Source organism: Schistocerca serialis, chromosome 4, assembly GCF_023864345.2.
Source record: "Schistocerca serialis cubense isolate TAMUIC-IGC-003099 chromosome 4, iqSchSeri2.2, whole genome shotgun sequence".
Taxonomy (NCBI): domain Eukaryota; kingdom Metazoa; phylum Arthropoda; class Insecta; order Orthoptera; family Acrididae; genus Schistocerca; species Schistocerca serialis.
Genome location: NC_064641.1, coordinates 802,547,192 through 802,560,540, shown reverse-complemented (window position 1 = coordinate 802,560,540; position 13,349 = coordinate 802,547,192). Strand labels below are relative to the sequence as shown.

General features: G+C 38.5%; 1 protein-coding gene across 5 annotated transcripts in view; it reads left to right on the top strand.

Annotated features, from left to right (window-relative positions):
* The window catches only part of LOC126473401 (cyclin-dependent kinase 12), a 190,018-nt gene that overhangs the window by 28,703 nt on the left and 147,966 nt on the right, over positions 1-13,349 (top strand). For all 5 annotated transcript variants that reach the window (XM_050100414.1, XM_050100415.1, XM_050100416.1 and 2 more), the window contains exons 2-5: positions 1,252-2,938; positions 4,593-6,022; positions 10,406-10,687; positions 11,205-11,368. In XM_050100414.1, coding sequence (XP_049956371.1) covers positions 1,257-2,938; positions 4,593-6,022; positions 10,406-10,687; positions 11,205-11,368 — 3,558 coding nt within the window. In that variant the 5' untranslated portion in view covers positions 1,252-1,256. The remainder of the gene's footprint in view (positions 1-1,251; positions 2,939-4,592; positions 6,023-10,405; positions 10,688-11,204; positions 11,369-13,349) is intronic.

Sequence of the window (13,349 nt, the reverse complement as noted above, 5' to 3'; positions counted from 1 at the left end):
AACGTTACAAAACCCACAGCAGTTATCATTTCACCATGGCCTTCAATTACATTATTTATTTGGAAAAATCTGTAGTCTCTTGAAAATTGCTGTAGATATGGAAATTCCGCATATTAATCGTTTGGCAAAACAGTCTCGTTTTAGTTATCATTTGCCAAAATCTTGTTTTGATATCACAAAACATTTATGAGATATGAGGAATTGATGAATATTTCATTTTAGTAATGTTGGAGCCCTGTATGCACATTTAATTTTCTCAAGATTGGAAACAGACAGTGATATCCTGGCAAGTTTAAAGAGTAATTCAATATATTATCTACATTCAATACACAGCAACATGTAACCTAACATACGTCAAACACAAATTCATAGAGGCATCCATTTTTCACTGCAAACTAAGAATTTCTTGCAGTAATGTACCTACTACCAAAATATCACAATAACTGTGACTATTAATGAAATGATATGTGGTTCTTCATGAAGCTGACGACTTAAACTGTAGGATGTGTGAGAATGAGAGTTTATTACCGAATAGTTTGTTTGAGAAAGAGTGCAGATCGACCAGCTTGCTGTTAATGCAGTCGAGTGACCATGCCAGGTTCCGCACCGAGTGGGACTGGCATTATCCTGTGTTCATCTGCTGATGTGCGTTACACATGCTGGCAACTACGCTACCCTCCACTCGCTCCCTGCTGAACTATCAGAAGTCGCAACTTATTTTAAACACACTATAGGTTATACAGCATCTTTTGAACTTCAGCAGCAATATTTGTTTTCACACATGATCATTTATGTAATCAATTTTCTGCTGCATGAATTTTTATTGTTATGTTTTATTATTAGAATCGTTTCACACTCATCATCAGAGACTGTGTTTCTGGTCTATCCTCTCAAGCGTTGTATATGCTTATTCAAAATAATAGATAACTTTTATATACATAGACAGGTAATGTAGAATCAATAGTTTTGCTACGAATTTATGGCATTATGGTTTTCATAGCATTTAAGTTACAAGTTTATCTTACTTTGTGGAGGAAGTTTATCTTATTTGATCCTTTTTACTTTTAAGTACTCATAAATTGGTTAAAAATTGTCATGGATTCACCTCTGCTGGCAAAAATTATCAATAGTAAAATTTTGCATTTTTTCCTTGCATAGTGTTCTATTGTGACCAGTGGAGTATCATTGTTATGTAACCATGTTTAAATTTCTTAACTTGTACCATTATCACATTTTTTCCCTTATTTTCAGCTGACATGCCCAGTGGCCGAACATTAGAACGCAATGGAAAGATTGGGGATCATAGAAGACATTCAAATGCATCATATACTAGGTCTGATGGCTCTGGGAGTGACATAGAAGGAGGAAATATGGAGAACACTGCAGACACAGTATCACGTAACAAGCATTCAAAACATTACAGCAAAGCAAAAGCTTCAGTGAAGAAGAGCCATAAAAGACGACGTTCTCGTGAAAAATCAGTGTCTGTTGACAATACTATTTTGTCTGTGGCATCGTCTGTGGTAAAACCATTAGTGGAATATTCAGATGTATCATCAGAAGCTCTATCTGGACCAGAAGCCGGTGAAATTCAAAGTGACGATAGTGCTCGTGTCAGTTTAAGTGAAGGTGAAGTAAGTCCTCCCACTGGTAAGTCCTCCCACCGCCGCAAGCACAGCAGGAGGGGAAGTAAAGATGATGCTTCGAAATCTTATAAGCACCACTCGGAGCACAAAATCACACAGTCACGTGCATCTCCCTCGAGACGGAGCCCCAGTAGAAAAGCTTCAACACCCCATTCACCTTCACCCCAGACACTTAAGAGTGTTAAAAGAAGGGACCACCAGCGTTCTCTTTCACCATTGGCAATGAAAGAATTGCGGCATTGTAAACGTCAAGAACAATCCCCTGTATTAGATAAACGTGTAGATGGTGTTAGAGACATTTCCCCCTCATCAGCGTTAGAAGTGTATAGAAAGATAAAAGATGAAATGCGCAGCTCAAGTGGTAGGCATCGATCTCCTAGTTCTACAAGAAAAAAAGAAAAGAGGCACAAACGTGATAAAGTTGATAAACGAAGAGGAAGCCGAAAATCGAGCAGGAGTCCAGCATCAAGCACTGGAAGGAAGAAAAAGAAGAAACGATACAGAAAATCTAGCCCTGAGGTGTTCCATCGTGAAAGGATCCTTTCACACTCACCTACAAGAAGGGAAGGAAGCTTTGGCTCTCCTGATGAAGATCTAATACAGCGAAGGCAACCATCTTGGACACGACTGCCTCCAAATGAAATGGAAGGAGCTATATCACCTCCAAGGAAAGCAAAGAACACAGTGTGTTCACCTGAATCTCCTCCTTTTATTAGAAGTCCTACCAGTCCGCGGAATAAGGAATGCAGTGACATGGATATCGATCCATCAGATTCTGAACGTAGCCCATCCCGACGGTCTGTAACGCCATCACATACGACACCAAGGGTAATGAGACGAGCTCGGACTCCTATCTCATCCCCACATACACCTCCCTTGCCACCAAAAGCATATGAGAAATTAACATCTTCAAGGTTAGCAGATAGTGATAATACAAGTTGTAGGCAGTCCCCCAGCATAACTGATAGACGGTTGAACACTCATTCAAGATGCACTTTATCTCCAACGGAACGCTCACATACAAGATCGAAGCCAGTTATGATTGATGACGATGATAGACGTGAACATTGGCCTTCCCACTCCCATGCCAGTTCACCGAGAACTATGGGTCATTCCCGTACTCCAAGTCATCATCCTAGTCGTAGAAGTGTTAGTCCATCATACCACAAGAGAAGAAAATCTTCACAAAGGGAGAGAGAGAAAACCAGATCTCATCGGCGAGAGAAGGATCGGGATCGTAGTTCCCACAAGACGAGGAGTCGAAGGTCTAGAAGCAGATCACCAATAGCAAGGTATGTGAATATAAATGTTAATGTTCTTTACTTATTTAGGAGTACATTGTGTTGTTTAGTTTATGCCTGTGCGGGAAAAAAATTTAGAATTATTCAAAATTTAGATTTGTATTCTGATCAGAGACAGTGTAATTGAAAAAGTGAAAGGGAAAAATAAAAACAAGTAAGGAATAATGAACAGTGCTTAAAAAAATTTTTTTTTCTTCTGATGTGAGTCGGTTAGTCCCAGCATGAAATTCTGTGACACAAAATAAGCATCTGAAGTAAATGCATTTCATCACATTGAAGTCTCCAATATAGTAAATTACCATAATGGCAAATGCAATCAAGCAGAGCCTTTGTAAGGTGTGGAGGATCTTATGTTTACAGATAAGCATGCTGTTCACACGATTTTGTAAGAATTTTGTGCAATATATTACTTGTATATGCTAGTTGTCATGGACAGTAAAGCTCTTTGAATGCTGTGTGTTATAATAAGAAGGAAAATGTATGTGATTAGTTTTGCTCAGGTTTATTGCCAATGACCTGGTTTCAGACCGGTTCAGGATTGCTTAAACAAGTTGACCTTCAGGTAGATGGAAGATTTGGTGCTCTATCACAGTGTTCGAATTATCAGTAAACTTGACATTTTTGGAAAAGGATATAAGAAGTCAGCAACAAATAAAAAATTGCCACTGAACATTCCCGTAATCATCTTTTGGTTTTGCCTGTGTTTCTTATCAGCGTTGAAGTAATATCTCCATTTCTGTTTGTACAGTTGACTCTCGTATCTCATTATATCAAGTTGTTATGATTTTATTACAAAATTAGTTGACTTTGAAGCTGAAATAAAGCTTTCAGTAGTTCTTAGTTACATTGCTTAATATTTCATGATACTTTTGTAATCCGTTGAGGTACCTAAATGAGGTGAGGTTCTTGATTGGAACTACTGTTGTAGATAGAACACAATTCTTCTTAACTAAGCAGTAAGGAAATAAGAAGGAAATGACTATGAAGAGTAAACTAAATCGTAATAATTAAGATACTGCAAATTTTAATAGATGGAGTGGAGAATGGTAAAGCAGAGAATAGAAATGTAGACAGGCAGAGACTGCGGGAGTGAAGTTCAGGGTGTGAAGAAAGATACCTGCAGTTACCAGATTGGGGTAAATTGTGTGTATGCTTCCAGATTACCAGAGCCACAGAAAACAAATTCTAGGTATGATTCTGCAACTGTTTTGCTATGTAAGTAATTTCCACGTAGATTCTTTAAGATATTTTTTATTCTATATGACATGTTTGTGTACAATGTTTGTTAGATGCTGTAAACAAAATAAAAAGAAATACAATGAGAGAAAATGTGCATACATTACTAGCATAGCTACCTTTGCCTTCCTACATGAGATGCCTGTTCATTGACATGGAACTTTGTTTAGGGAGTTGTATGTTTTGGTTGGTGGAACTACATTCTTTCTCTGTTGATAAAATTTACGCTTACTATTGTATGTTTGATGGCATGAACCAAAACATTTTAAGAAATAAAATATCGTGAAGCAGTGCAGGCAGATTTTTTTTTTAAATCTATTTTAATTTGCAGCCTTGAACTTGATCTGATACAGGTGGAGCTTAAAGTGTTTGGTTTTGTTGTTTCAGATGTCGCTTTTTTTTTTCACAGGGTACGTTGGACGCCGTCACGGTCACGCAGTCGCAGTATGCACCGACGACGGCGTCCTTCGAGGTCTCGATCACGTACTCCACCTCGTTTGCGCCGCTGGAGTCGTTCACCAAGCTACCACACACGTAATGTGCGTGGCTCTAAGAGACCGCGCTCACGCTCGCCGAGGCCTATGACACCGCCACGAAAATCGTACAAGACCAGGAGTCCAATGACGAAAAGCCCTAGGACTCCGAGAAGTCCTATTTCTTCATCTGGTGCAAGTGTGAAGGACCTGCGTGATGCAAAAATGAGTGAAACTAGCCTTTTTGCAGAACTTGTGAAAGACAAAAACACTCGTGAGTTAGCTATGAAGAGACTTGCACAGTTAAAGGAAAAGACTGCTAATAGGGACAGTGAAGTTGAAGAGATAATCATCTTGGACAAAGATGAATCAAGCACTGATACTGTAGAAATAACAAAATCTGTTTCCTCACAGAGCAACCAGACTGCACAGACTGCTCCAGTCACTCAGACTTCACAGACTTCTCAAGCGCAACAGATGACACCATCAACTCTCTCAGTTGTGACATCACAAGTGTCTTTGCCACCACTGCCACAGCAGCAACAGCAGGTTCCTCATCAAACACAAATTCCTCCACAAGTCCAGATTACTCAGCTGCCACTACCAGTGCACACTCAGCTGCCAAATGTTCCTTATGTCCCTGCAGCATCACAGTTAGATGTTAATACTATTCCTGTACCTTCAAATGATGCAGTAAAAATATCACAGTTTCCACAGACTGACCCCATTCGTAACACCCCTACTGGTACACAGCAATCTGGAAATGCTAATGTTGGTCAGGCATTGCAGGATGCTGGCACAGGACTTGGTGGTAGTTTGGCAGTACTCCCTGCACAGAAAACTTCTGATGCCAATGTGCAGTCAGAGCAGCAGGCAGTGTGTCCTCCTTCAGATACTGTATCTCTTAATGTGGCACCTTCTGGTTATTTACCTCTCCACGGGCAGGAGCTTGCTGTTGTGACAGCTTCACCAAGAAACTCGACTGTGTTGCAGATTCCTACTCCTGCTGCCACTGCTCCTCCTTCAGTAAGTCATGCCACAAGTCAGCTGCCACAGGATCCTACCCAAGTTATTAAGGACCAGAAAGTGTTGAAGTTAGTGAATGAGGTACCATTAGTGCAGACAAAGCCTGTCTCATCTGACGTCAGTAGCTCGGCCAGCGGAGCAGGGCAAGTAAGCAAACCTGTTATGGCAGATGTTGGTCAGACTCAACAAGCAAAACATAAGGATCTCACAAAACTTCCAATGCCACCTGGTATTAACCAAAGTGACTTTGAGAGTATTGATTCACCTCCAAGTAGATCACCTACTCCAGAGCCAGTGAAACAGAAGGCACTTGGAATAAAGGATTTGCCAATGCCACCAGGTATTTATTAATAATACTACATTTGAAATATTAATGATAAATAAAATGTCATGAAAATCTAACTAAATTGCCTTGTGAATCTAGATTACACATGTTAGAAATTATCATTGTTTCAGAAATCAAGGATTTCTTAAATAGTGTGAAGTTGTTTCTTTTGATTTTATATCATATCAGACGCTCACAAACTTTTATAAATCATCTTTTTTAAATTATGACTTTAAAGTAATTGTGGATTTGTAAGTGGGATATTCTTTCCTATCAACATTTGTGTTAACATTATCATTGGCAACTTTTGCTGTACTTTCATTGCGCGTGTATGCACGTCTCTCTCTCTGTGTGTGTGGGGTGTGTGAGTGTGTGTGTGTGTGTGTGTGTCAACGTCAACAGCACATGCTCTGGTATTCTTGCAAGTAGCATTCGTTTACACGCTATAGGTCTAAATGCTACACTAAATTAAAATTTACATTTGTGACTAGAAAATGTCTGGTCCTACATTAACCTTACATTGGCTGCCCCAATTATACGTGTAGGAGGAACTTAGGTTTATATTGCCATTCTTTGAACAGAAGTCTTGAAGTATTGTATTTTTGTATCTGTGTAGGAGCAGTGATTAATAATGTAATGAGGTTTACCAGATTTGTTTCAAAACATTTTTCACAAACGTTTCACTTCTAAAACACGTGGCATTTTATTGAAACTGATGTCTTTCTGGTTGGGATTAACACACAGAGGTGTAAAACTCAAATATATGTTTCTCTCTATTATTGGCTTATCGTATCCATCCCTCTAAGTATTAGACACAGGCAATAGCTTAGAACTAAATTCAAACTGAAGCAGAGTTGTGCATTCTACATTATTTATATTTCTGTTTGTTTTTAACTTCCTTAGCAGAAATCCTATCTTTGTAGCATCCTACGTGGCCTTTGACAAGCAGTTTCTCTCAACTCAACAAGAGTTCTTCATAGGGCTAATAATTCTTTGTGGGCCAGCATTAGAATGAAGTACAGATTTAGATAACTTTAAACAATTTCTCACAGGTCGCACATCAGTGCAAAATTCTCAGCCATTTCTCATCTGACTTAAGCTTAAAAAAAGGTCTCTTTTTCATCCTTGAAAAAGGTCCTGAATTTCACACATTCTTTGAATGTCGAATCTTCAGTAACATAAATTTTACATTGAGAGGTCTCTCTTAAAAATTCCAAAGTATCAGTATTAATAAAAAATGGTTTTAAAACATTGTTTTCATTTTCTTCAAAATCAAAACTTGTTAATGTGATGTATAATACACTGCAAGTAACTGGCTGCTTCTTGTTTTGATGTTTCGATATGTTGGTCATTTACTAATTTCAAGATGACTGAGAATGTCATAGAACTATAAAACTGGTCTTCTCTTCTTTGCTTCAGAGATGTTCCAAAGTACCACTTACTGTCAAATAAATAAAAAAAAAAAAACAATATTGTTCACTATACAGCTGAGATGTGTGAATAATGTCATCCTCAAAACTGTTGCTGAGCATCTTTGATGGGCATCGTCCTGCAAGGTGATGTACCATTTGATTAGTTCAAAGTTCTGCACTATTCATTTTACAGCTGTAGAGGAAATAGTTACAGGGTTGATATGTCTCTTAAAAATATCTTGTCATTCAACTTCCAGCCACCAAAAAAAAAAAAAACTGCTTTGAGTTCCTGTTTCCGAAGACCAATCGAATTCATTGTCTGTCATGATAACAGTGGGTCCCACATGAGTTCAAAGAGAATTTGCTGTCTGTTGTGCAGCATCAGTTACATGTTGCCGCGATGAAGTCGGAATTTTATTTCCATGTTTTGACATACAGACATTTATTCTTTCCAGAATTTACGCATGCCTTTCGGCACAAAAACTGGTGATATTCGTGAATGATGAAGGTGCCGTGCTATTGATTTCTGCTGCAGTTGAAAAATATGTTTCACTATCATTACTGTAAAATGACAGAAGTTCTGCACAGCTACTTTCTTCATGAAAAAGTAATGAACTACAATTGGAAAGGTTTCAGTGTGTCCTTTGTTGGAAACATCTAGAGAAACAATGATAATGAGAGTTGTTCAGCTTCTTAAACGTTTGCTCTTTACAATATGGACCTAGCACTAATTGAAATCAATTTCGTTACCTTGATGAGTCCACTTAAATATTTTTTGCAGCTTTTTGAATCAGGAAATAACAGTGAGGATAAATTGCTGCAGCATTCCACAGAAGCATCACCATGAATATGTTTAACTGAATGAAACACAGTGCAGGAAACATTATAAGATTTCTTTGGTAAGCCATGAGTAAACCTTGCGTCACTCATTAGTAAACTCAGTTTACAGTTTTGACTTTTGCTTGTTATTTCAACTTGTCATTTTATTAGTTTCGCCATCTGATGCCAAATCCTTTTGTAAAAATGCTCTACGAACAGTAAAATGCACATTAATGACAATCAGTTGTTTTGATCAACTTCCGAGTTGCTGCTGAATGTGAGGAAGTTCAGTGTAACAGCTGTTGACCGTGAGTGTGTCAACGTAGTTCTCTTTGGTGTGAAGGAAGAAATTTTAACTTCATCTGCGTTTACAATAGTACCTTTTGGTTTAACACTCACACAGTGAACAAATTGTATTATTATCGTTTTTGGTCTAATTGAGATTTTTATATATTCAGTTGAGCTTTTAGTTGAGAGTTGGGTTTCCACCAGGAAAACGGAGACAACCCCGCCTAAATTGGTGTGTTTGACAACCTTGAATGTAACTCGTGTCGCTGTCTTCAGGGATAATGATGAAATGTTTATGGACATGTTTGTTTGACAATACAACTTCACATGTTGTCCAAACAAACCAGTGGATGGCTGAATTTATCGACTTTAAATTTCCAACATCTCCCTCTCTGAATTTAAGTTTCTATCATCTTCCTCTACACTTGGATTTAGATTTTTTGTGGTTTCCTTAGAAAACTTGAAAAATGCTGGAATGTTTCCATTGAAATGGCCACAATAGTTTCCCTTTCCCATCCTTAGCTCATCTGAGCTTGTGCTCTGGTTCTAATGACATTAAAATGTATTGTTAAAATACAACAATGGGTAGTCCAGGATGGAATAAAAGTAGTATTACGAATAGGATAGATTGCTACTCATCATGTAGAGGAGGCACTGAGTCACACATGGGCACAACAAGTACACAGTTTGGAGACCGTGGTCATGTGTGAGTGAGCTGTGCTTTCGTGACTCTGTGTGTGAAAAATCCAGGGTGGAATGTAACAATATTATGAAAAGGACAGTTGCTACTCACTATATAGCGGAGATGCTGAGTCACAGATAGGCACAATAAAAAGACTGTCACAACTATAGCTTTCGGGCAGTAAGACCTTTGTCAAAATTAGACGAAAGACACACACTGCAGTCGTGCTGCGAGTTGTGTGTGTGTGTGTGTGTGTGTGTGTGTGTGTGTGTGTGTGTGTGTAGTCTAATTTTGACAAAGGCCTTACTGGCTGAAAGCTATATCCTTTTCATAATATTGTTAAAATCTGTTGCTCCTTTTCTTCCAATGTTTCCATTGTTTCTATGTCCAGTGATACACCAGTAATCACTTGTTTATTCTGATACCTTTTGAAATTGAATGCAATGTTTAGAATAATTTTTCTGGGAGTATCTTTGCTAGCCCCCCCCCCCCCCCCCCCCCTCCTCCCCCACCCCTAGCTCAGTTCTGTGTGACAAGAGACTTGGAGTATTAAGGAACTGATATTTCCTCATCTATTCAGAACATTTTAGAAATTCCTTCTTAAGAGCACATTTATCCATATCATTAGTGGAATATTTATTGTGAGGACTTTGCTTCTTCCTCTCATCTTCTTCCTTTTTTTTTTTTGGGGAGATATTTAAATTTTGTTGTGCATGGCACAGTGTCCACCCTTATCAACTTAACTTTAACTGTTTGCCAGGATGTTCCATTGATAGCTTCCTAAGTATGCAAGAGAACGGCTGTGAAGTTGGGAAGTATGGAGAGGTACTGACAGAGGAGAAGCCGTAAGAATGAAGAATGAGTTGTCAGTTCTCCCTCGATAGTTCAGTCAATAAGACTATTGCCCATGAAAGACAAGATTCTGGGTAGGTTCCAGTCTGGCGCACAGCTTTAATCTGCCAGGAACTTTCAAAGTAGCACTCACTCTCCCTAAGACTAAAAAACTCATTCTGTTTGCATATAACTTTTTCCACAATTACTTTACATGTGCACCTCTTAGAACTGAGTGTCCAGTTCAAGTGACAGGATTGGTTCGCACTTCAGTTCAGGTTGTGGCGTGAAGTACTCTTCTTTGTGTGATTTTTCAGATAAAGTAAAACTCAGGGAAAGCATCTTGTAATAGATTTGTTTCCACAGTCGTTATGGACTCTGAAGACCTTAGCCCAGAGGAAGATGCACCAGCAACACCTCCACCACCAGTGATGGTAGAAAAGGTGAAGCCAAGCAAAACATTGCCGCGGCCCAAGCTGAAGCGTCCCAAAATTTTGCACCGACGCCGAGTGAAGACTGCCAACACGACCATGTCAGCAACTGGTGGCAAAGATTGGGGTGAAAGATGTGTTGACGTATTTGAAGTAATGGCACAGATTGGTGAAGGGACATATGGCCAGGTGTACAAGGCAAGAGACAGGAGATCAGGTATGTTTGCTATTGTAATTTTCTGTGCTGAAATGTTAGTCCTGTAACAATATGTAGCTATTAATTGTAAGCTATGAAATTATATTCTAGTTTGTGCATTTTAAAAAATAATTGTTATCTTCCTCTTTTTCTCTGTCTGTCATGTGTAAGTCTGTTGCTGGTTGACTCTCCATTCTTACCAATGCTGATTTGTTATCTTGTAAATTTTTTTTAAATTTTTGTCCTCAAAATAAATTTGTTTTTCATATGTGTGCGCCTTAAAACTGATTTATCTAAAATAGTGTAAAAACATTTAATTTGTCTACAACAAAAGAAAAAATGAAAAAGGAAAATTGGCTAATGCTATACGTTATTTACTACGATTACAACATTTTGTGTATTTTAAGAAAAGTTTTGGACAAAAGGCAGCCGTAGAAATAAACAGATTACACAGACTTGTAGTATCGTGCACTGCTTAAAGAAGAATTTATTCCTATGTGATGAGTACATATACTGTATATATTTTTTATTTTTATAGGTGACTTAGTTGCATTAAAGAAAGTGCGGCTTGAGAACGAGAAAGAAGGTTTTCCTATCACAGCTGTCAGAGAAATTAAAATTTTACGTCAGCTCAATCATAAGAACATAGTTAATCTCAGAGAGATTGTTACTGACAAACAAGATGCCCTGGATTTCAGGAAGGTATATGCATGCAAATGTATTTAGAAGAATTTTTAAAAATATAGATACTCTGGGGTTTTCTTTTAAAACTAATTTGTGATTGGGTAGTACTAAATCTGTCATTCAAAAGTAATCATCTTACATCTGTTTTAATGTCACTTTTCTCTTCTGAATGAATGTTACATGCTTTTAAGTAGTGTTATTTGTTTATCAGTGACACTCTGCATGAAATCATAGTAATCTGTATTGTTCATTTTTTCCCTGTGCTGATTTGTGTGAAATATTATTGCAAAATGCCACATGATATATGCTATGAAAATGGGTACTATATTGTGCAGGATTCAGTAAATACTCACAAACATATATAATAAACTATTGGAACTCATAATTTATACACATACCCACAGTTGTGAGAGAACTACATTTTATTTTACTTCCAGCTTTGGTTTTTCAGACCATTTTCAGGCTCAAACCTCATAACACTGTCCTGTGTTCACTTTGATTTCCAGACAGGTTCTTCAAGTCAGTCAGTGTCAAACATTCCTTAAATCCGATATGAACAAAAATACACTAGATATATTTAATGGGTGGCATGAATTACACATATTTAAAAATACGTTTGTAATTGTCCTGTACAACATACATTATCTAAAAGTAATGCTATTTAATCTGCTGTTATACACCAGTTGTGTTCTAGTTTTCATTCAGAAAGAAGTGCTACAGATCAGATAATATCACTCATGACCTTCATAGAAGGAGGCTTTCAGAAGAATTTTAAAAAATCACTTGGTTTATAGATGATGCAGTTTGGAGACGTGGCTACAAACTCATTAAAATAACCCCATACAGGAAAGAAGTCCAACTAATTAATAATATGATTGCTGGATGGTCATCCCGGATCATGCTAGGCAGCAGGATAAGCTCTTCAAAGATGCTAAATGATGGACAACCTTGGGGATCTGTCCTTGCCCTACTCCTGTACATATCCAGTGTGAGTGAAACTAGATCTCATAAGCTTGGATATGCTGATGTCTGTTTGCAGGCAGTGAGACATATAAATTTTGAAGAAGCAGAAGCCATCTTAACATCTAATCTGGTGATAATGGGAACATACTTTCAGAGATGGAGACTAAAACCAAACTCCACCAAGAAAGAGATGACTTGCTTTCATTTGTGCATCAGCCCATTGAATGGGCAGCTCCTAGTGTATTTTGGTGACAGACTACTTCACCCCAATCTACACCCAGAATGTCTACGGGCTATGTTGGACTGGTCACTGTCCTACAAGAAGCATCTGGAAAACACCACTGTGAAGATATGGGCTATAAACATCATCCTACATAAGCTGTTTGGAACAACCCAGGGTTTCTGCTGTTGAAACCCTTTACACTTCAGCACTTGGACTGATCTACTGTACTGCGGAATTTGGTGCTTCTGTGTGGCTTAGTAGTGCACACACACAAACACTCTATGCACAACTGAACAATGTTGTGAGTATTATCAGTGGTACACTAAGTTCAACCTCCCTGTTGGATGTCTGTGTATATTGAGCCACATTCCACCCTATGGGTCTTGATGAAAAGTAGCTCTACTCCATGAGTTTAAACACATACAAGGCAACCTGCAACTCCTCCATCAAGACACAGTTTTTGTAGAAAGCAACTGTCTTTGACCAAGAAAACCATCCATGAAAACAGCCATGGAGCTGTACACATCTCAGTTAAACTTAACATTCTCATAGATATGAGATTGGGCAAAGGCTTGTCCTCCACATTGCCAGAACTTGCCCTGCATGAGAAAGAAGCACCCCTGCCTTTCACCACCCACACACAACATGGATAATGTTCAACAGAATATGCACCATCTACATCTACATTTATACTCCGCAAGCCACCCAACGGTGTGTGGCGGAGGGCACTTTACGTGCCACTGTCATTACCTCCCTTTCCTGTTCCAGTCGCGCATGGTTCGCGGGAAGAACGACTGCCTGAAAGCCTCCGTG